Source organism: Brassica napus, chromosome C9, assembly GCF_020379485.1.
Source record: "Brassica napus cultivar Da-Ae chromosome C9, Da-Ae, whole genome shotgun sequence".
NCBI classification, from domain to species: Eukaryota; Viridiplantae; Streptophyta; class Magnoliopsida; order Brassicales; family Brassicaceae; genus Brassica; species Brassica napus.
Genome location: NC_063452.1, coordinates 60,530,477 through 60,551,504, shown reverse-complemented (window position 1 = coordinate 60,551,504; position 21,028 = coordinate 60,530,477). Strand labels below are relative to the sequence as shown.

Here is a 21,028-nt window from a genome sequence, read left to right as displayed (position 1 = left end):
CAAACAATCACTTTCGGTGCATCAAACAATCTGAAATCATGAACTAAGTGATCAATTCAGTTCAAGCAGTAAGAAACCCATTAGATGAAGAACCAAAACGTAATCCCTTAGTCTACACTCGTTTTATGAATCAAAACATCAAGAAATCCCCTATGAGAACCCCTAAACCCAACTAGATGACTACTCACACATAACTAAACAAGAACAAAACGATTTTGATGAAGAAAACATGATAAGATTGTATTAAAACAGAGTAAAGGTTCAGAAGATCTTCTCCAAATGGTTTTGAGATGAACTCCTTTACAAATCTTCACAAATCACACCAAAACAAGTACAAAACACTCAAATCTTCTCTCTAGAACTTGTAAATCTCCTCCTTGGTCGCCCCTGGTCTTTTGTGAGTCTCCAAAGTCGAGTTCCTCTCTGAATTATTGAGGGGAGTGGGTAAAAAGGAGTGAAAAGCTCGTTTGTGCGTGTGGAGCCCGTAGCGCCTGAGATCGGTCGATCCAGGTAGACCGGATCGGTCGATCTCGTGTATGAGCCTGGGATCGGTCGATCCAGGTAGACCGGATCGGCGATCTCGTGCTCTGTGCGATCAATACTTCATTCGGTCCAATGTTCGGTCCATCTTGCTTCTGAATAAATCCCGAATGCGTTCTTTTCTTTCAAGCTATCTAGTAACCTGCATATTACACTTAAGAACACCAAAACGCATCAAATAGACCAAAACATTAATTAAAACCGACCATTTAATTGCTCCAAAACGAGTTTAAAACCGTTAAAAACACGGAATATCACTGGTTGAAGACAAAACTTAATGAGATTTTCCTGGAGAGAAAGAAAGCAAATGCCCATGTCCAAAAAACCGTTGATGAACACAGCAAAGTTGAGCTGGTGAACATGGAGGAGATGGTCACATCCCAAGGCTGGCTTGTTCGCTCTTGGAATGAGTGGAAAGTTAGACTAGGATATGCTCATCATGTTCGTTATGAACAACTAAACTTGAAGACACCCTTTTTATAAATGTTTTTTGTTATTTTAATAAATTAAGAATCTGCAGTTCTAATATCCATCACACCAGCAAATCATTGTTAACTTGCTTCTTTAGGTAAAATAGGCTGAGCGTAGAGGCATATGGTGTACATCTCTAGGACATCCACCACTGTACTCTCGAAATGTGTTGTTGCATCATAAGTCTGAAAAGAAAAGAAAACCAAAGTAACATCAACAAAAAAAAGAAAACAAAGACATGTAATAAATAAACAAAAATTACTGAGACTATATGACTATGATATTCACTTACACCGGAGATGAAGCAGTTGTCTTCTTCTTGCTTATTGGTTGGAACGTATGTGTCATAAGAATGGTAGAAGATCTCATCAATAGGTCCAAGCAATTCGATTCCAGCTTTAAGCTCTTCTTCTGGATTATCAGTCTCAGCTTCTGCAGAGACAAAAGCAATGTATTTCCCCTTTGGTGCTACGTTGTGAGCAACAGAATAAGTACCTACACAATCAGAATGGTTACTATGTTTCTACACTAAAATGTGTGTTATTTGATTATGATCTCTAACATGTCTGATTTGCGGCCGAGCTACTTCTGAGGAAGAATGATTTGGACCGAGTGAGCCTCATTAGTGTCTGGGATTGGATGGCTCATTATACACACCGCTCGAGTCACTTTCCCAACTTTCTTAACCTGAAACACAAGGAACCCTTCTTAGAAAGTAACTAGACCGTACGTGAACCAACCTTTATTAGGTGACATGGGTTTAGGGTTACCTTGTCAGACAAGTAAGAAGGATCACAGACAACTTTCTTGCATTTAGCAGTTTCTCCTGCAGAAGTGACACCGATAGCTTTTCCGGAGCCATCAAACTCAACCTGTTAGGGACAATGTTAAAAGATATTCATGAGTTTAGGGCTATCTTACATTTATGGATATGAGATTTCTAATAAACAAAACCAAGAAAGAAGAGATTATGGATGGTGTGTAACCTTGCATTCAGGCTTGTTCAGCATGTAAGTCCCTCCATACACAGCGCTCAAACGTGCGAAAGCCTTAGAACAGAACAGAGATTTGAGACATAGAAAATGGTCTTAAATTAAGAGGAAACCTAAGATGTTTCATGAGAATAAGGTGAACACGGACCTGTGGCAACTCTCCTAGACCATACAATGGGTAGATGTAAGGAGATCCTCCTTGGAATCGAGCCAATGATTCCGCGTAGAGCTTTACCAGATAACAAAGCAATAAAATGGCACACTGAGATCAGAACATTCCTCGTTCAGGAAGAAAATAAAAACGCTTTACCTTGATTCTCTTAACAAAATCAATGGCCGGTTGATCCAAGTAGTCATCGTCATTGTGAAGCGCTAAGGCATGGCCGATGAAGTCGATTGTATCATCTTCAAGTCCATACTTCCTATCCGGAGAAAAAAAACAGAGAGACAGAGCGTGTAACACAAGAAACAATGATGAAATGATTTTGAGCTGGAAGAAAATATGTTGTACGTACGAGATGATCTCTCTAGCGGTAACTTTGCTTAGGTCCAGTCCTTCGTGAGACTTAGAATCCTTCTCATCATAGTCTTGCACATAGATGAAGAACTTTCTCGCACGTCGTTTCTCGAATAGTCCCATCAATGGCGATTTTAGAGCTTCCACATCAGTGGCTGGGACTTTATAGATCTGACGTTTTCGTATGGTAAGGATGCTCAAAATCTCTAGTAATCAGTTGTGTTTAAAAGGCAAAATAGAGTGAATCACTACCTTGCCCTTATTGTAGACGAAGCTAAGCTACCATCAACGGCTTTGAAGTTAAGATACTTGGTGACATCGGTGTGAATTAGGGTTTGAACAAGGAGTCCATTAGCCATAATGAACTGTAGATCAAGAAACCATATAAATCTCCATTTATCAATTCACGTTACATATATTTGCATATTCACTTATAGAAATGCATATACCTTTGGGATCATATCGACATTGTATTCCCTGATAGCTCCAAGATTTTCTTGGGGAGTGTCACTTCCCCTGAAACGCTTCCATAGCTGAGTGAGGTTAAGAGAGGATGATTCTCCTCCATAGGAGTCGTTTCTGTCCATATGCAGTACTTATATACACCCAAACAAACAAAATATTAAATCGATGATGTTTACATATTTGAAAGATAACTGCTTTATGTACTGCATGCATGTGATGCTCAAAAATAAGCATGCATTTGGAAGTGAAATGTGAAGGAGAAAACCTTGAGGCCATCGACAGAGAGGAGACCACTAAGGATACACTCCTTGAGACCAGTCCCAAGAACAATCACATCATACTCTTCATCCATTGTTGCAACCGATCTCTATTGTCGATCGTCTTTAATTCTTCTCTAATCTCTAACAGCTTTTTTTGTTATATTAAAGAAACAAAGTATGCAAGGTTTCTCTCTCTGACGCTCTTCCCTAAGTGGCCTCCTCCATGGATTTCCTTTTCAGATTCAATCCAGTTCTCCAGCCTCCAACACTCTGAAACAGCTCTCCCATGGCTCCGATAGTGATGGTGTCCCGTCTTTCGTCACTCCGGCCCTCGTCTCCTCCGTTGCGACCCCGCCCTCCTCCTGATCCGCCGCCGTCTCTGCCTTATCCGGTGCCGATCGAAGCTCTCTCTCCGCAACCGTGTTCGTCGTCTCTTGCGCAAGCTCTCACTCCGCACGAACCACCAGATCTGCCGCCGTGTTTGTTTTCTCCGGTGCTGTTCGAAGCTCTCTCCCGGACAGAACCACCGGATCCTCCCGACGCTTCATTCCGCCTCGTTGTTCACCTGCACTTTGACACACCATTCACCCTCTCTCAAGCGTATATTCAGAATCTGGAAACTCGATTTCCAAATCTGGCCAGTGGTGGTGTTGTTTCTTTTGTGTTCTTTGGTGCCACAAGATCTGGTTCTAAAGGTTTATATCCAAATCTTGTGGTTCGTGTTTGTGGAATCATCACTGTTCTTCGGCCATTCATACCATCTCCTCAAGCTCTTACCCATATCTTAACTCTAAAGCCTCCATCTAGGATGGCAACAAAGAAAAGTGGTGGTGGTGGTCTCCCGGTGTCTGCTAGCGACACTTCCTTCGCCTACGGGCTCCTTTCTCCTGTGCTATACAGGTATCTATTTGGGTGTGTCGATGACACTTCTTTCGCTTACGGGCTCCATTATCCTGTGATATACAGGTCTCTATTTGGGTGTTTCGACCTCCCTACCAGTGGTCCTTGTAAGGTCCTTCATGCTCATATTAGCTCTTTATTTACTACTTATTCTGCTACTGTAGAATGGTTTAGACAGCTATCTGTATGGGTGATGTTGGAATTGAGGTTCATGATCTTAGCTGGTGATATACCGATGGGCTTAGTCTCATTTGGTTCTACCTTTGTGACCTTTAGTAGCATTTATATCGCCTTGGCGCGAGCGTCTGCAGTATGCAGTTCTCTTATGGGTTTTATTCCGGATGTTGGTGTTGTGTTTGTGTATCTCTCTTCTTGGTGGCAGGTAGAAGAGAAATTCATTGTCATCTTTATCCCGATGAATATGGATGTGGCGGGTTTTAATTTCCCGCTTGTCCCTCGTTTGAATCAGTCTTTTTTCCTAATATTTCTTCTTATATGGAGTAAATTGGATGAACAAGTTTCGTTGGTATTGCAAAGATTTTCCTCCCATCGAATGCTCTTCTCTGCGTATGGTGCAGTGTGTGTTGTCCTACGGGTTACACTAGATGCGGTCTTTAAAGAAGCTTATGATGTTGTTGTGGTACGATTTCATATGGCTACTTCTTGTGATTTGTATCGTCATTCTATTCCTTATGTTGTTGTTGTTGTTTGTTTGGCTGTTAATAGCCTTTTTGTATCCTCTTTTGTTGGAGTGTAAACACATTTAAAATTAATGCAAGTTTAGTTTGATCAAAAAAAAAAAGTGCGTGGGGGAGAAAAAGAAAAAGAAGATAATGTGTGGCTGTTAATACAGTCTTTACCACCACCTCCGTTCTTACCGTTTGACCCCATGAGAATGTTCCAAATTAATCATCAAAACCGAATTGTTAGGAATAATTCATAACTTCAAATGTATACAAATTGCTAAGGAAACAAAAAAAACTTACTATATTCAGACAAACACAGGTGGCATATGAAAATTGTCCTAATTTGTAATGACAATGGTTAATCAAGAAAAAAAACTTGAGATCAGTTCAATAACAATCATTGGTATGCTGTATACCGGCCGGTTTAGGGAGGCCTAGTTAAAATGACAAAATTACCCATAGAGCAAAGGCATTAGCCATCAGCGCATGCGAAGACGACCCTTCTCGAGCACATGCAGCTGACTACATCATCGCCATCTCCGACACACTCCTCGCCGGAGACTCCACCGTCGGAGATTCGAAACTACCTGACTGGTACGCGGTGCTCCGTCTCGACAGGTTAACACAAAGCCTCGAACACAGCTATTCAGTACCGTAGACTCGCTCTTCTCCTCAACCCCACCGCGAACCGTCTCCCTTTCGCAGATCAAGCGCTCAAGCTCGTCTCCGAAGCTTGGTCCGTCCTCTCTGATCCTCCAAGAAAATCGATATACGACCGAGAGTTGCAGCTGAGCCGACTCGGTCAACCTCAAAGCCACTCGGAGCAGTTTCAGTGCCGACAGGAGAGTAAAGCTGAGACCTCGGAGAATCCTAAGGCTAGGAGCTTTTGGACGGCTTGTCCGTACTGTTACGCGCTTTTTGAGTACCCTGAGGGTTACGAGGAATGCGTGTTGAGGTGTCAGCAATGTGGGAGAGCGTTTGAAGCGGTTAAGACGGAGACTATGTTTCCGGTTGATGCTAAAACCTCTGGTTCCGGTTGGTCGCCAGTTTCACATCTCTTCCGTTGCCCTGTTCAAAGCCCCCCTGATCATCAAGCAAATGTTAAAGCTCCTGCTCCAAGAAACTATCACGACGTTGATGGTGATGGTGATGAGCTGTTTATTACAATATCTGATGATGATGAAGAAGAGAGAGATCATGCAAAGAAAAATAAGAAAGGACGATGATCTCAAAAGGATTTAAGTTTTTTGAGGAACTTGATGAGTTCTTGAAAAATCTGTAAATACTTTTTGTGTTGTTGCAGCTGATAAGGTCAAGGCTACTTAGTGAAAGTAAGACCTTCCTTGTTTGTTTTGTGTTTGCCTGGGCCTTGGTTTTATGCATTGCTTAGTAGTTGAAAATGATGTAGTGTTGGTTCGTTTGTGGAATCAATGTACGTCTAGTTGATGTATTTTGGTAAATGTAATCTTATGTATCATATCCAAAAACCGGTTGCAGGATTTATGGTGGCTATGGTACTATGGACGTCTGAGTAAAATTGTCAACACTTTTTTTCTCAGATTAGTGGATGTAGCATAATTAGAAGAATGTTCTATTTGGTGGAAAAGGCTTTGATCTGCTCAGGTTTTGTTTAGTTTGGTCTGACTGGAACTTTTCTTTTGTACATATGTCTCACTACAAGAAACACAGCGGCATACTGAGAGAAAAAATCGTCGGTATGTCGTCGGAATAACGCTATTCCGACGACATACCGACGAAAAAAGTCCTCGGAAATAACTCTTCGGAAATTCATCTTTCCTCGGAAATCCCTCGGAAATTTCCGACGGAATTCCGAGGAAATTCCGAGGAAATTCATTTCCTCGGAATATTCCGAGGACTTTTTTCGTCGGAAATTCCTCGGAATATTCCGAGGAATATGTCGTCGGAATATTCCGAGGGATACACTTCCTCGGAATATTTCCAAAATTCAAAAAAAAAATTATAAATTTATTTTTTTAAATTGAAATTCAAAAATATAAAATTAAAATTGAAATAGAAAACATATTTAAAATACAAAAAATAATAAAATCGTTTTTATAAATAAAAAAATGTTTTATAAATACAAAATTAGTTTTAATAAATATAAATATTTTTATAAATATGAAATCATCTTTTTATAAATACAAAATAGTTTTTATAAATACAAAAAATAATAAAATAGTGTTTATTAATAAAAAAAATGTTTTATAAATACAAAATTAGTTTTAATAAATATAAATATTTTTATAGATATAAAATTATCTTTTTATAAATACAAAATAGTATTTATAAATACAAAAAATAATATAATAGTGTTTATAAATCAAAAAATGTTTTATAAATACAAAATTAATTTTAAAATATAAAATCATCTTTTATAAATCCAAAAAACGAATTTATATAGAAAGAACGTTTTGTATATTTAAAAATAGTTTTTATAAATACAAAAATAAAAAAATAGTGTTTATAAATCAAAAAAATGTTTTATAAATACAAAATTAGTTTTAATAAATATAAATATTTTTATAAATATGAAATCATCTTTTATAAATCCAAAAATCGAATTTATATACAAAAACGTTTTGTAAAATCGAATTTATATAAACGTTTTGTAAATACAAAAATAATAAACAATTTATAAAAAAAGTTCTATACCTAAGAGAGTGGGATAAGGTCCTTACATGATTTGTAAAGGAATGGAAAGGATTCGCCGGAGAGATCATCGCGAGAGAAGGTGGAGAACGCCGGAAGGAGAGAGAGATCGCCGGAGAGGAAGAAGAGAGAAATGGGGAAGAAGAGAGAAATGGGGAAGATGCGGTTCGAGTTTATAAAACCTTGGGTCTGACGGATATTTTCCGTCGGAATTCTCTCAGTATTTTCAATTTCAATTTTCGCGAAATATTTGGCGGCTTGTTTGCCCGGTTCAATGAAAATATTCCGAGGAAATTCCGACGGCCACTTAAATATCCGTCGGAATTTCCTCAGAATATTTTCATTAATTCGAGGAAAAAGAATATCCTGTGCATGTATTTCTATTAATTTATATTGTTCCTCGGAATTTCCTCGGAATATTCCGAGGAAATACCGAGGAACTAGTGTTTGGGGTTTCAAAACATCAATTTTTTTTGCCGTATTTCATTTCTTATACAATTGTAATGCATACCATTGAAGATTCTTTGTATAGATGAGCATAAACCATGAAATAACAAATTTCAAAACGAATTGTAAGTATTCCCTTTACCGTTCATTAAAGTGTATAAGTGTTTCTCTTATGTTGTGGGGATCTCGTTCATACAATCGGAAAAGTATTTATTATAGGGTAATGAACAAATTTTTGACTTCATAATGAACGTAAGACACTTAATAAGGGTTATATAGGTGTTATTCAAACCGCAAAACGTTGTTTTCGGTTTAAAAACCCTATTTCCTCGGAATCTCTGATATCTTGTATATTTCCATTATCTTATCCATTCATCCATGTGCATTTTGATCATATAGACTAGGATTTAGCCATGTTTAGGTTGCATTTTGCATACATAAGTCTTTATCAGGTATTGGAGTACCACATGGAGTTCTCGGAGACATTTGGGTGTGTTTGGAGCTCGAAAGAGGTGTAAAGATGATCATTGGACGAGCAGAGCGTTGGGAGCGACTTCCCGGAGCGACACCAGCAAGTCGCTCTGACCTGCCTTTTCAGAGCGACCTTACCAGAGCGATGCGGAGAAGTCGCTCGCCATTTCATCCCGGTGGAAGCCGAAAACTGACCCGGAGCGACCTATCAGAGCGACCACTCCAGGTCGCTCCCGAAGCCCAGAGCGACTTGGCCAGAGTGACACCCCGAGGTCGCTCGCATTTCTATCGCATGACGACAACACAATGGAGCCAGAGCGACCTCTCGCAGCGACACAGCGAGGTCGCTCCCGAAGCATGGAGCGACTACTCGGAGCGACGAGCGGAGGTCGCTCGCATTTTCATCACTCGGGAACGCGAGAACGAGTCCGGAGCGACCTCTCGCAGCGACACAGCGAGGTCGCTCCCGAAGTGTGGAGCGACTACTCGGAGCGACGAGCGGAGGTCGCTCCGCGTCTTATTTCTGCTCGAACTTATGATTTCTCAAGGGCCTTTTGGTCATTTCATGATGCATATTTTTATTTTCTAAACCTATGTTTTAATACTCTGTAAGCCACGAGGAGGCAGATCTATCTTTGTTCTGAAGAAAACCACCAAAAACCTTGAAAAAGGGGATCTCTTTGATTCATTGATCACATGTTCTACTGTTGATTTCTATTCTATTATCTGTATTTTCTCTGAATGATTAATCTGAAATCCAATATGGGTTTAAGAGGAATCATGGAGATTAGTGAGTAATCACCTTTTGAATTCATGGGTTAGGGAGATTAAGGGTGATTAGGTTAGTTCTAGGATGTTTTAGTGTAGATCATTCTTGTTCCTTGCTAGTAGAGTATTCTTAATGCATCTTCTGAGTTGGCCACTCAAAAGTTGATCAATAGGCATTTCCCACCCGAAAGGTGTTTGATGAAATGCCTGAGACAACTCTCCTAGGCTTTTAGTATACTTTGCCAAAGACATTTGTTGTTAAAGATGCTAAGATAGCTAATAGACTTGTTAGTAATGATTGCTTTCATATTATTCAACCAAAGACATTTGATGTTTGAGATATGTTAGCAAATGAGCATTCATCTAGACATAGAGCTTGCTTAGAATTGTGTCTAGGCTTAAGGTTGATAGTTTGATTGATCATTTGTCATCCTTAGTTCGATACTTGATCACCCAAGGTCTAATCCCTATGCCCATGAGTTCTCTTTTCCCTTAGTCAAGAAAGTATCATTCTGTTATTGCTTTCTAGTTTTAGTCATAGCTTAAAACCCATCTAAATCATTGGTTGCACTTAGATTAAGTGAGTACTTGCATTCTCAGTGCTTTGATATCCCTCAGAACTGGTTCGACAATCACTATACTACAACATTTGTCTTAGGAGCCTTGAAAACTCCTAACATCAAATTAGAGCGACTTGCTGGTGTCGCTCCGGGAAGTCGCTCCCAACGCTCTGCTCGTCCAATGATCATCTTTACACCTCTTTCGAGCTCCAAACACACCCAAATGTCTCCGAGAACTCCATGTGGTACTCCAATACCTGATAAAGACTTATGTATGCAAAATGCAACCTAAACATGGCTAAATCCTAGTCTATATGATCAAAATGCACATGGATGAATGGATAAGATAATGGAAATATACAAGATATCAACTCCCCCAAACTTGTTCTTTTACTTGTCCACAAGTGAACTTTCTAGAACTCATAGGGAGAGAGGTTTGAAGGTGGGAGCTCATAGCCAAAAGAAACACAACTAGTACTCGATTCAACATCTAATCCAGCACGAGCACACTCTCTTATTACACTCTAGCTTCTCTAGGTCTATCTGAACTCTTTTCATCCCTACACTCATCATCATGCATCCACACATTCAAATCAACCAACTCTCACATTCATTAAGCACAAAACATCAGGTGAATTCTTGCAAATGGTAAGTTGGTCCAAGTCATTTGGTTGGGTGAGGGAAGACTTTTATTCAAGTGATTCAAGAGGTTCGAAACATAAAATCTTTAAGGTGGTTTACTCTCGAAACAAGTAGCCTTGACATTGCACATAATATATCTAAGAAAGGGATCAACTCATGCATACAATGCTCAATCTCCATTGTTCTACCATTTTCCCAAACATACAATTACACAATCATTCTCAAATGCCAAACCCAACTCACATCTCTCACCAAAAGATCCTAAGAACATTAACTCCTTCTCTTTGAAATCTACAAGGGATTTTTCACAACCTCAAAACATTACTTAGCTCCTAACAACTTTGCTAGCCCCCTTTTTCTTTCTTTTTCGTTTCTTTTCATATTTTATTTCTCTTTTTTTTTTTTTTTTTTTTTAGATGGGGGCCAAGACTTTTCATAACTTGAGCTAGAGGTTTTTCTACTTATCCCAATAAGACAATTCACTTAAACACAAAGAGTCATTTCTTTTCCTTTTTCATTGCTCCCAAATCATAATCACAACTCTCACCTCCCACCTATAGCTAGACAATAGAGTGCCCAATCTAGCAAGAATGAAGATCAAGCATTGTCGTTCCCGATACTCTCAACATTATGCACATGTAAGACTTTCCGAAGAAGGCCTCACTCATCAAACAATGAAAGCTTAAAAGGAGGGAAAGGTTTTGGGAGTGGTCTACCACTAGAGTTTGTCAGAATAAGATTGGCATAAAGGATGTGACAACTCAGGTGTGTATAGCCATGACTCAGTACACAAGGGACCATGAGCAAGAAGCATTAAGTTCGTTTAGTTCAAATAAGGTTGTAGTTGGCTTCAAAGACTGAGTTTCAGCAATCAACAAGTTTCAGGAAGAGTCTTCAAGGCTCGAAGCATACAAGTGTTTTTGAGAGGTACATAAGCTATTCAGGTGCAAAGTAATGTTCTTTACAAGGCATTTCAAATCATTGCTCCCAATGCAAGTAAATGCAACCTATATGCTCTAGACTCTCCTAGAAATGCCAATGATGCAAACTAAATGAATTTTTTTTTTTTTTTTTTTTTAATGCAAATATATATGTATAATGCAATGCATGAGACTCAAAATCATCAAAGCAAACGTGATCAAATACTTGGTACCTCCCCCAAACTTAAATGACACAGTCTCTGTGTTGTCAAGGAGAGAGAGATACCCAAAAAGAGAAAACTAATATGCAAAAACGAAATGGTATATACAAAGGAAAGTAGTGGGTTACCTTCTATGGGGAATGAGTAGAGGGAGATGCTCCCTCCTCGTCGTCCTCAGGTGGTAACTCTTCAAGGTGCTCATCAGCAAGAGTGCCCATCTCTTCAATGTAGAAGGCTTGCCCGAACACAGTTGGTTTCTTCATTTTCTCCTTGATGTCAAAGTGGAGAATATGCCCTTTACCCAAATGGAGATCAATCGTTCCCTCTTTCACCTTAACAATTGCTCCTGCTGTAGCTAAGAATGGCCTTCCAAGAATCAATGGGTCGTGAGCCTCCTCACCCATCTCAAGCACCACAAAATCTGTAGGTATCTCACACCTTCCAATCTTCACAGGTAGGTCCTCTAAGATGCCCACAGGGTACTTCACTGAACGATCAGCTAACACCAGAGAGAGTCTACACTTCTTGTACTGAGTGAATCCAAGCTTCTTTGCAACAGACAAAGGCATCACACTGACACTAGCTCCCAAATCGCAGAGACATTTCTCAAACACCATAGGTCCAAGAGCACAAGGTAGTGTGAAGCATCCTGGATCCTCTAACTTCTCTGGAACATCAAGCCTTTGGATGATGGCACTGCACTCATGGGTAAGAATCATCATGCTTTCCATTTCCTTCTTCTTTGTAGCTACAACATCTTTCAGGAACTTGTTGTATTGAGGAATCAACATGAAAGCATCGATGATGGGCATTGCAACCTGAGCTTCACTCATTTGCTTGTCAAACAAAGCCTTGTACTTCTCTAGCAGCTGCCTCTTGAATCTACCAGGGAATGGTAGTTTGGGTTCATAGGGAGGAGGAACAAAAGAATTCTCACTTGCTGGAGCAAGAACTTCACCATCCTTCACTGTTTTCTTCTCTTCCCCAACCTTTCCTTTACCCTTGGCTTCCACAATTTTCTCCAAGATTTCATCATTGATTTTCTCATCAACAATCACCACTTCATCATCTAAGTTGATGGCCACCTCCTCACCTAGTTTCTCAGCATCCCTGGTGAGGGTTGTAGGAGGTAACTGCTTACCACTCCTAAGGGTGATAGCTTTGGCCTCCTTGGGGTTTTGGTCAGATTTTCCAGGTAGAGATCCTTGCTGGCGAGTCTGGTGAGTGTTCATGGAAGCAAACTGATTCTCTAAATTCTTGACTGTAGAAGCAAGATGTGAGAACTTGTTGTTGAGCTCATTGTAGCTCCCATCAATCTTGGAATGAAGGTTTTTCAACTCATATCCAACATGTTTCTCACTTCTAGTCTGAGACTCCAAGATTTGTTTCAGCAGGGTGTCAGTGCTGCTCTCTTGAGGAGCAGAGGAACCAGATGAGGGGTTTTGCTGAGGTTGATAGCTGCCTTGCTGGTTGTTTTGAGGCGGATAACCACTATGTTGGTTGTTGGGATAGGATTTCTGTTGGTAGTTGTTGTACTGAAAGTTGGGCTCTTTTTTGTACCAGCTACCATTGTTGTTGATGAAACACAGCTCTTCCTGACCTTCCAAACCCTCAACCTCATGGACAACAGGTGGTGTATCTTGGCTTGGGTTACCAACAAAGTGCAGCTGCTCTTGTGTGGCTTTATCAGCAAGGAGGATGTCTATCTTATCCTGTAGAGCTTTCAACTCCTTCCTCGTCTGCTTATCATCTGTTCGGCTGTTTCTGTCGTGGTCTCCACTGTAGACTGCATCACTCTTTACCATGTTGTCAACCAGCTCCTCTGCATCTTCCTCAGTTCTCCCCAAGAAGAACCCATTGCTAGCTGTATCCAGTCTGGCCCTGTACTTAGGAAGAGCACCACGGTAGAATGTGCTCAGCAAGCTCTCCTTAGAGAAACCATGGTGTGGGCATTGAGCTTGGTAGCCCTTGAATCTCTCCCAGGCTTCACTGAATCCTTCCAAGTTCTTATGTTGGAAACTGGAGATCTCATTTCTCAGCTTAGCAGTTCTTGAGGATGAGAAGAATTTCTCCAAGAATGCTCTCTTGCACTCATCCCAAGTGGTGATAGAGTCGCTGGGTAGAGACTTCTCCCACTGACGTCCCTTATCCCCCAAAGAGAAAGGGAATAACTTCAGCTTTAAGGCATCCTCTGACACACCATTGGTTTTTGACAACCCACAGTAGCTGTTGAACCTGTCCAAGTGATCGAATGGGTCCTCTAAAGCCAAGCCATGATATTTGTTGTTCTCGATCACGTTGAGGAGTCCTGACTTGACCTCAAAGTTGTTGGCTGCCACAGCCGGTGCTCGGATTCCTAGTCTATGACCAAGAATGTTGGGGCGGTCATAAGTACCAATGGGTCGAGCTGCCCGCGGTTGGTGTTCTGCCCCTTGCGGTGGATCTGCCATATCAATATCCAATCTCTGCAAGTGGGCTTGTTGTTCTTCTTCTCTTCTAGCTCTAGCACACTCCCTCTCGAAAGCTCTGATGTCTGCTACTATTGGAACTAGGTTTGATGGACCCCTGCTCCTCAAGTTCATACACCTGAAAGTTAAAGGTAGGTGAAGAAGAAGAATCAGTAACAAAAGAAAATAAAAATGACTTAGTCTCAAGTAAGTGACTAAATCTCAATGTTCAAATCTACTCAGAATTTGGCAACGGCGCCAATTTGATGTTAGGAGTTTTCAAGGCTCCTAAGACAAATGCTGTAGTATAGTGATTGTCGAACCAGTTCTGAGGGATATCAAAGCACTGAGAATGCAAGTACTCACTTAATCTAAGTGCAACCAATGATTTAGATGGGTTTTAAGCTATGACTAAAACTAGAAAGCAATAACAGAATGATACTTTCTTGACTAAGGGAAAAGAGAACTCATGGGCATAGGGATTAGACCTTGGGTGATCAAGTATCGAACTAAGGATGGCAAATGATCAATCAAACTATCAACCTTAAGCCTAGACACAATTCTAAGCAAGCTCTATGTCTAGATGAATGCTCATTTGCTAACATATCTCAAACATCAAATGTCTTTGGTTGAATAATACGAAAGCAATCATTACTAACAAGTCTATTAGCTATCTTAGCATCTTTAACAACAAATGTCTTTGGCAAAGTATACTAAAAGCCTAGGAGAGTTGTCTCAGGCATTTCATCAAACACCTTTCGGGTGGGAAATGCCTATTGATCAACTTTTGAGTGGCCAACTCAGAAGATGCATCAAGAATACTCTACTAGCAAGGAACAAGAATGATCTACACTAAAACATCCTAGAACTAACCTAATCACCCTTAATCCCTATGCCCATGAGTTCTCTTTTCCCTTAGTCAAGAAAGTATCATTCTGTTATTGCTTTCTAGTTTTAGTCATAGCTTAAAACCCATCTAAATCATTGGTTGCACTTAGATTAAGTGAGTACTTGCATTCTCAGTGCTTTGATATCCCTCAGAACTGGTTCGACAATCACTATACTACAACATTTGTCTTAGGAGCCTTGAAAACTCCTAACATCAATCTCCTCGGAATATTCCGAGGGAATTCCGAGGAAACCCTTTTCTTCCTCAGAATTCCGTCGAAATATTCCGAGGAAATTCCGAGGAACTAGTGTTTGGGGTTTCAAAACGTCAATTTTTTTTTTAAACGGATCGATCGATGGATATATGTCCAAAAACGCATCGATCGATCACTAAGATGGACCAAAGCGTAACAATGTGATCGATCGATGAGATTATCCCATCGATCGATCGAGGATATCAAGTGTTCCTCGGAATTTCCTCGGAATATTCCGAGGAAATTCTGAGGAACTAGTGTTTGGGGTTTCAAAATCTCGAATGTTTTTTTATAAACGGATCGATCGATGTATTTATGTCCAAAAACGCATCGATCGATCACTAAGATGGACCAAAGCGTAACAATGTGATCGATCGATGAGATTATCCTATCGATCGATCGAGGATATCAAGTGTTCCTCGGAATTTCCTCGGAATATTCCGAGGAAATTCTGAGGAACTAGTGTTTGGGGTTTCAAAATCTCGAATGTTTTTTTATAAACGGATCGATCGATGTATTTATGTCCAAAAACGCATCGATCGATCACTAAGATGGACCAAAGCGTAACAATGTGATCGATCGATGAGATTATCCCATCGATCGATCAAGGATATCAAGTGTTCCTCGGAATTTCCTCGGAATATTCCGAGGAAATTCTGAGGAACTAGTGTTTGGGGTTTCAAAATCTCGAATGTTTTTTTATAAACGGATCGATCGATGTATTTATGTCCAAAAACGCATCGATCGATCACTAAGATGGACCAAAGCGTAACAATGTGATCGATCGATGGGTATATGTCCAAAAACGCATCGATCATCACTAGTTCGTCGGAATTTCCTCGGAATATTCCGACGGATTGATGTTTCCTCGGAAATTCCTCGGGAAATTCCGAGGATTTCATTTTCCGTCGGAATGTCCGTCCGAATACCGATGTTTTCTTGTAGTGTCTGAAGATCAATATCAAACAATGCATTGTACTTGTATGACTTTGATGACAAATAGCATAACCTACACACAGCGACAAAGGATCTACGTCGACCTCGACGTAAACTATGTTTGCATTCTTTCTTAATCCGTAACTGTGTTTTTCGTACTTAAAAATAAACCAAATTTATGTGCAAAAGTTTCATCTTGAAACTAGTTTGGATCATCAAATTAAAACAACTGTCTAGATATTTGCAAGGCATTATTGATCAAGCTTCAATCTTGAATGATCTGTTAGTAACTTTTAATAAACTCCGTACAATTGATGATGATTTTCAAGATTGTGTTCTCCGAGTTTGCAAGGTTTAAACCTTTTTTAAAGATAGACGTGTAACAAAAGGATGAACACGCAAACACTAGGATCTAAAAGTCAAGAGATTGAAAATGACAATGTAGATATACAGATAGAGAGGTTAAACGAACTTTTTGAATTATACAGATTTTTTCCCCACCAAACTCATCTTTCTTCTTCCTCACAACACCTATATATAGCCATCCAGATCAAAGACCAAAAACTCATCAAAAACCAACAACAAACAAACACACTGCTGGATTAAGCTTGAAGACAAAAGAGTTTTAGAGATTGAGAACTTGAGTTTTGAGATATTTTCTCAGATTATAATAAGAGAGTCATTCTTGTTTGCATCTTCGAATTCTATATTTGGTATCAGAGCCTTACAAAAATCAATACCTACTTGATCTACATACGGCTTATTGAGAATGGAGAATCTTTCAATTGTGACAACACCGAATTTGAAGGAAGGAAATCATTCTTCCATCAAGTGCCCGATATTGAACTCGACGAACTACACTGTATGGGCCATACGAATGAAGAACGTGCTGAGGGTCCAGAAGGTGTGGAGTATCGTCGAGACATGAACAAATGAAGATGATAAGAACGATATGGCAATCGCTCTGTTGTTTCAGGCAATTCCAGAGGCCTTAGTGCTACAAGTTGGGGAGTTAGATACAGCTAAGAAGGTGTGGGACGCTATCAGGACGCGTCATATTGGTGCAGAGAGAGTGAAAGAGGCTAGACTGCAGACTTTAATGGCAGAATTCGATAGATTGAAGATGAAAGACAGTGAGAAGATAGATGACTTCATTCGGCAAGCTATCAGAAATTTCTTCAAAATCTCATGCCTTAGGTGAAGAGATTGAAGAATCAAAACTTGTTAAAAAGTTTCTGAAGAGTCTTCCTCGCAGAAAATTTATACATATAGTAGCCTCTCTTGAACAAGTTCTTGACCTCAAGAACACAAGTTTCGAAGACATTGTGGGACGTCTGAAAGCTTATGAAGAGCGTATCCAAGAAGAAGAAGAAAATCAAGAGGAGCAGAGCAAACTGATGTACTCTAATACAGAGCAACAGTCCAATCGTGATTATCATGAGGAGTATAAAGGAAGCAGAGGAAGAGGAGGACGGTTCAATAGGGGCAGAGGCCGTGGTCGTGGGGGCAGAGACACGTAGAGGATAATGTGTTTCAGATGCGATAAGATGGGCCATTACGCCTCTACCTATCAAGATCATCTTCTCAAGCTGCAAGAGGCACAAGAACATGATAAAGATTCAACGCAAGATGCAGACGAGCTCATGTTGAATGAAGTGGTATTTCTAAATGAAGAGAAGGTGATGCCGACCTGTGGAGAGGACAACATGTGGTACCTTGATAATGGAGCCAGTAATCACATGACAGGAGATCGTAGGTACTTCAAAAGGATCGATGAAGAGATAACAGGGAAGGTCAAGTTTGGAGATGACTCACGCATCGACATTAAGGGAAAGGGCTCGATTGAATTTGTCGACCAAAACGGAGAAACAAGGACAATGTGTGATGTCTACTATATACCAGACCTGAGGAGCAACATCATTAGCCTTGGACAGGCCACTGAAGCAGGATGCGACATAAGATTAAAGGGAGAATGCTTGACAATGCATGACCAAGCCGGGAAACTACTTGTCAAGGCAACAAGGTCAAGGAACCGTTTGTATAAAGTTCGGATGGGGATAAAAGAAACAGTGTGTCTATTGTCCACAACGACAAGCGACTCGAGCAGATGGCACGCACGATTGGGACATGTGAACATAGATACAATCAAGGTAATGGTTCAGAAGGATCTTTTGATCGGAGTTCCTCACATCAATTTTGAGAAAGGGATCTGTGGCTCCTGTTTGCTTGGCAAGCAAACAAGACAAGTGTTTCCACAAGAAACTGCATATAGAGCAGACAAGGCTCTTGAGCTCGTGCACGGCGACCTGTGTGGACCAATATCTCCGAGCACAGTATCTGGAATCAGATATGTCTTTGTACTCATCGACGACCATACTCGTTACATGTGGACGATATTTTTGAAAGAAAAGAATGATGTGTTTGATAAATTCAAAGTCTTTTGAGTAATGGTGGAACAAGACACATGACACAAGATTTAGAGGAGGTGAATTCGTTTCAACCGAATTCAACGCATACTGCGAACAAACAAGAATAAGAAGGCATCTCACAGCCCCATACACACCGCAACAAAACAGAGTTGTAGAGAGACGCAATAGAACGATGATGGAGATGACCAGAAGCATATTGAAACATATGCGAGTTCCTAACTACCTATGGGGAGAGGCAGTGAGACACACGACATACCTTCTAAACAGAGTTGCAACCAGAGTACTTAAGGAGAAGACACCATACGAAGCACTAAGAGGAAGAAAACCGAATCTCAGTCACATTCGAGTTTTTGGTTGTATAGGCTATGCAAAGACAGTAAAACCTCACGTGAAGAAGCTCGAAGACAGGTCTCGAATGCTAGTCCATCTGAGGACAGAACCAGGGTCAAAGACATATCGAATGTTTGATCCCCATGATCAAAAGGTTGTGGTGAGTAGGGACGTCGTCTTTGATGAAGCAAAAGGGTGGAATTGGAGCCAAAACCAAACAAATCAACACGAAGCTGGAAGTTTCAAAATAGCTATTGGAACTTATGGAAACCGTGGGATACACGGTACTGTCGAAAGCGAAGCTAAGGTTGATGTAGAGACTGTCGGGAATGAAGGAGCAGAGCACCATGACATCATAAGATCCACTTCTCTTGGTAATGGAACCGAAGATGATGAGGAAGAGATGGAGACAGAGACCACATTGAGAAGATCACAGCGTCAGATCACCAAACCGAAGTACCTTGAAGATTATGTGCTATATCTCACAGAAGAAGAAGGAGAAATAGAGGACGAGATGCGTTCAATCATTGAGAATGGCACTTGGACGCTCGCAGATCTTCCTCATGGAGCAAAGACAATCGGCTTGAAGTGGATCTTTAAGCTCAAGCGAAACTCAGATGGAAGCATTAAGAAACATAAAGCCCGACTGGTCGCTAAAGGGTATGTACAACAACATGGAATAGATTTTGACAAAGTCTTTACACCTGTGGCACGTATAGAAAAAATCCGGCTTCTCTGTAACTTAGCAGCTTCAAATGGTTGGATCATTCACCATCTCGATGTTAAAACGGCGTTCTTGCACGGGGAGTTGAAAGAGACTGTCTATGTAAGTCAACCAGAGGGTTTCGAAGTTAAAGGTTCTGAGAGAAAGGTTTATAGATTGAACAAAGCTTTATATGGGCTAAGACAAGCCCCACGAGCGTGGAACAACAAGCTTAATGCAATCTTGAATGAGCTTAAGTTCTGCAAGTGCTCGAAAGAGCCTTCGGTCTACAGGAAGAAAGTGAAAGACAAGTTTCTCATTGTCGCGGTTTATGTCGATGACCTGTTTGTGACAGGATCAAACATTGAGCTCATCTTCGAGTTCAAAAGGGAGATGGCGATGAAGTTTGAAATGAGTGATCTTGGAGAGCTGACGTATTATCTTGGAATAGAGGTCACTCAACATAAAAGAGGAATTACCTTGAGTCAGAGAGGTTATGCGCTGAAGATCCTTGAGGATGCAGGTATGAAAGATTGAAATCCAGTTCAGACACCGATGGACTCAGTTTCGAAGCTGTCGAAGTCTGAAACAGAGAAGTCTATTGACGCAACAAATTACAGAAAGAAGGTTGGCTGCTTGCGTTACCTACTTCACACCCGCCCCGACCTGTACGATTGTGTTGGTGTGTTGTCTAGATATATGCAGGACCCTAAGGAATCACACGGAGTGGCGATGAAGCAATGCTTACGTTACTTGCAGGGTACGACTTCTTATGGCTTAACGTTCAATAGCGCTTCTGCAAGGGAACCGGTGAGACTCTTAGGTTTCAGCGACAGCAGTCACAATGTGGATCCAGATGATGGTAAGAGCACTACGGGTCATGTCTTCTACCTTGGTAAATGTCCAATCACGTGGTGCTCTCAAAAGCAAGAAACTGTGGCTTTATCGTCGTGCGAGGCATAGTTCATGGCTGGAAGAGAGGCTGCAAGACAGGCAATATGGCTCAAGGATTTGCTTGAGGAAATACACGGAGCTGAGAGTGAGAGGGTCGTCATACGAATAGATAACCAGTCGGCCATTGCTCTTACAAGGAACCCTGTTTTCCATGGTCGTAGTAAACATATACACACTAGATATCATTTCATCAGAGAGTGTGTTGAGAAAGGATTGATAGAGGTTGAACATGTACCTGGAACTGAGCAGCGAGCTGATATATTAACCAAACCTTTGGGGCGCATCAAATTCAGGGAAATGAGAGACCTCATTGGAGTGTATGATTTGTCAAAGATGGAGTTCAAGCTTAAGGGGGAGATTGTTGGATTAAGCTTGAAGACAAAAGAGTTTAGAGATTGAGAACTTGAGTTTTGAGATATTTTCTCAGGTTATAATAAGAGAGTCATTCTTGTTTGCATCTTCAAATTCTATACACACATCAAAGGAAAAAGAAGGTAAAAACTTTACAATCAAGCAGAAACATGGCATTTATGAAGAAGAGTCTCTTTGCTCTTCTC

General features: G+C 40.6%; 1 protein-coding gene, 1 non-coding gene and 1 pseudogene across 2 annotated transcripts; 2 read left to right on the top strand and 1 right to left on the bottom strand.

The window, feature by feature from the left end:
• Positions 1-213: 213 nt before the first annotated feature.
• On the bottom strand, positions 214-3,337 carry LOC106446662 (annotated as a pseudogene).
• Positions 3,338-13,465: 10,128 nt separating this feature from the next.
• Positions 13,466-13,572, top strand: LOC125593567. Its single transcript, XR_007329470.1, has one exon. It is a non-coding gene; the product is annotated as a small nucleolar RNA R71 (small nucleolar RNA).
• A 6,500-nt stretch (positions 13,573-20,072) lies between these two features.
• Positions 20,073-20,480, top strand: LOC125592777 (secreted RxLR effector protein 161-like). The gene has a single exon (XM_048768187.1). It carries the CDS (start codon positions 20,073-20,075, stop codon positions 20,478-20,480), a length of 408 nt encoding a protein of 135 aa, XP_048624144.1.
• Positions 20,481-21,028: the final 548 nt, after the last annotated feature.

What these genes read in the sequence shown, in the direction of transcription:
- LOC125592777 (XM_048768187.1), top strand. Translation starts at nt 20,073, where the DNA reads ATGGACTCAGTTTCGAAGCTGTCGAAGTCTGAAACAGAGAAGTCTATT.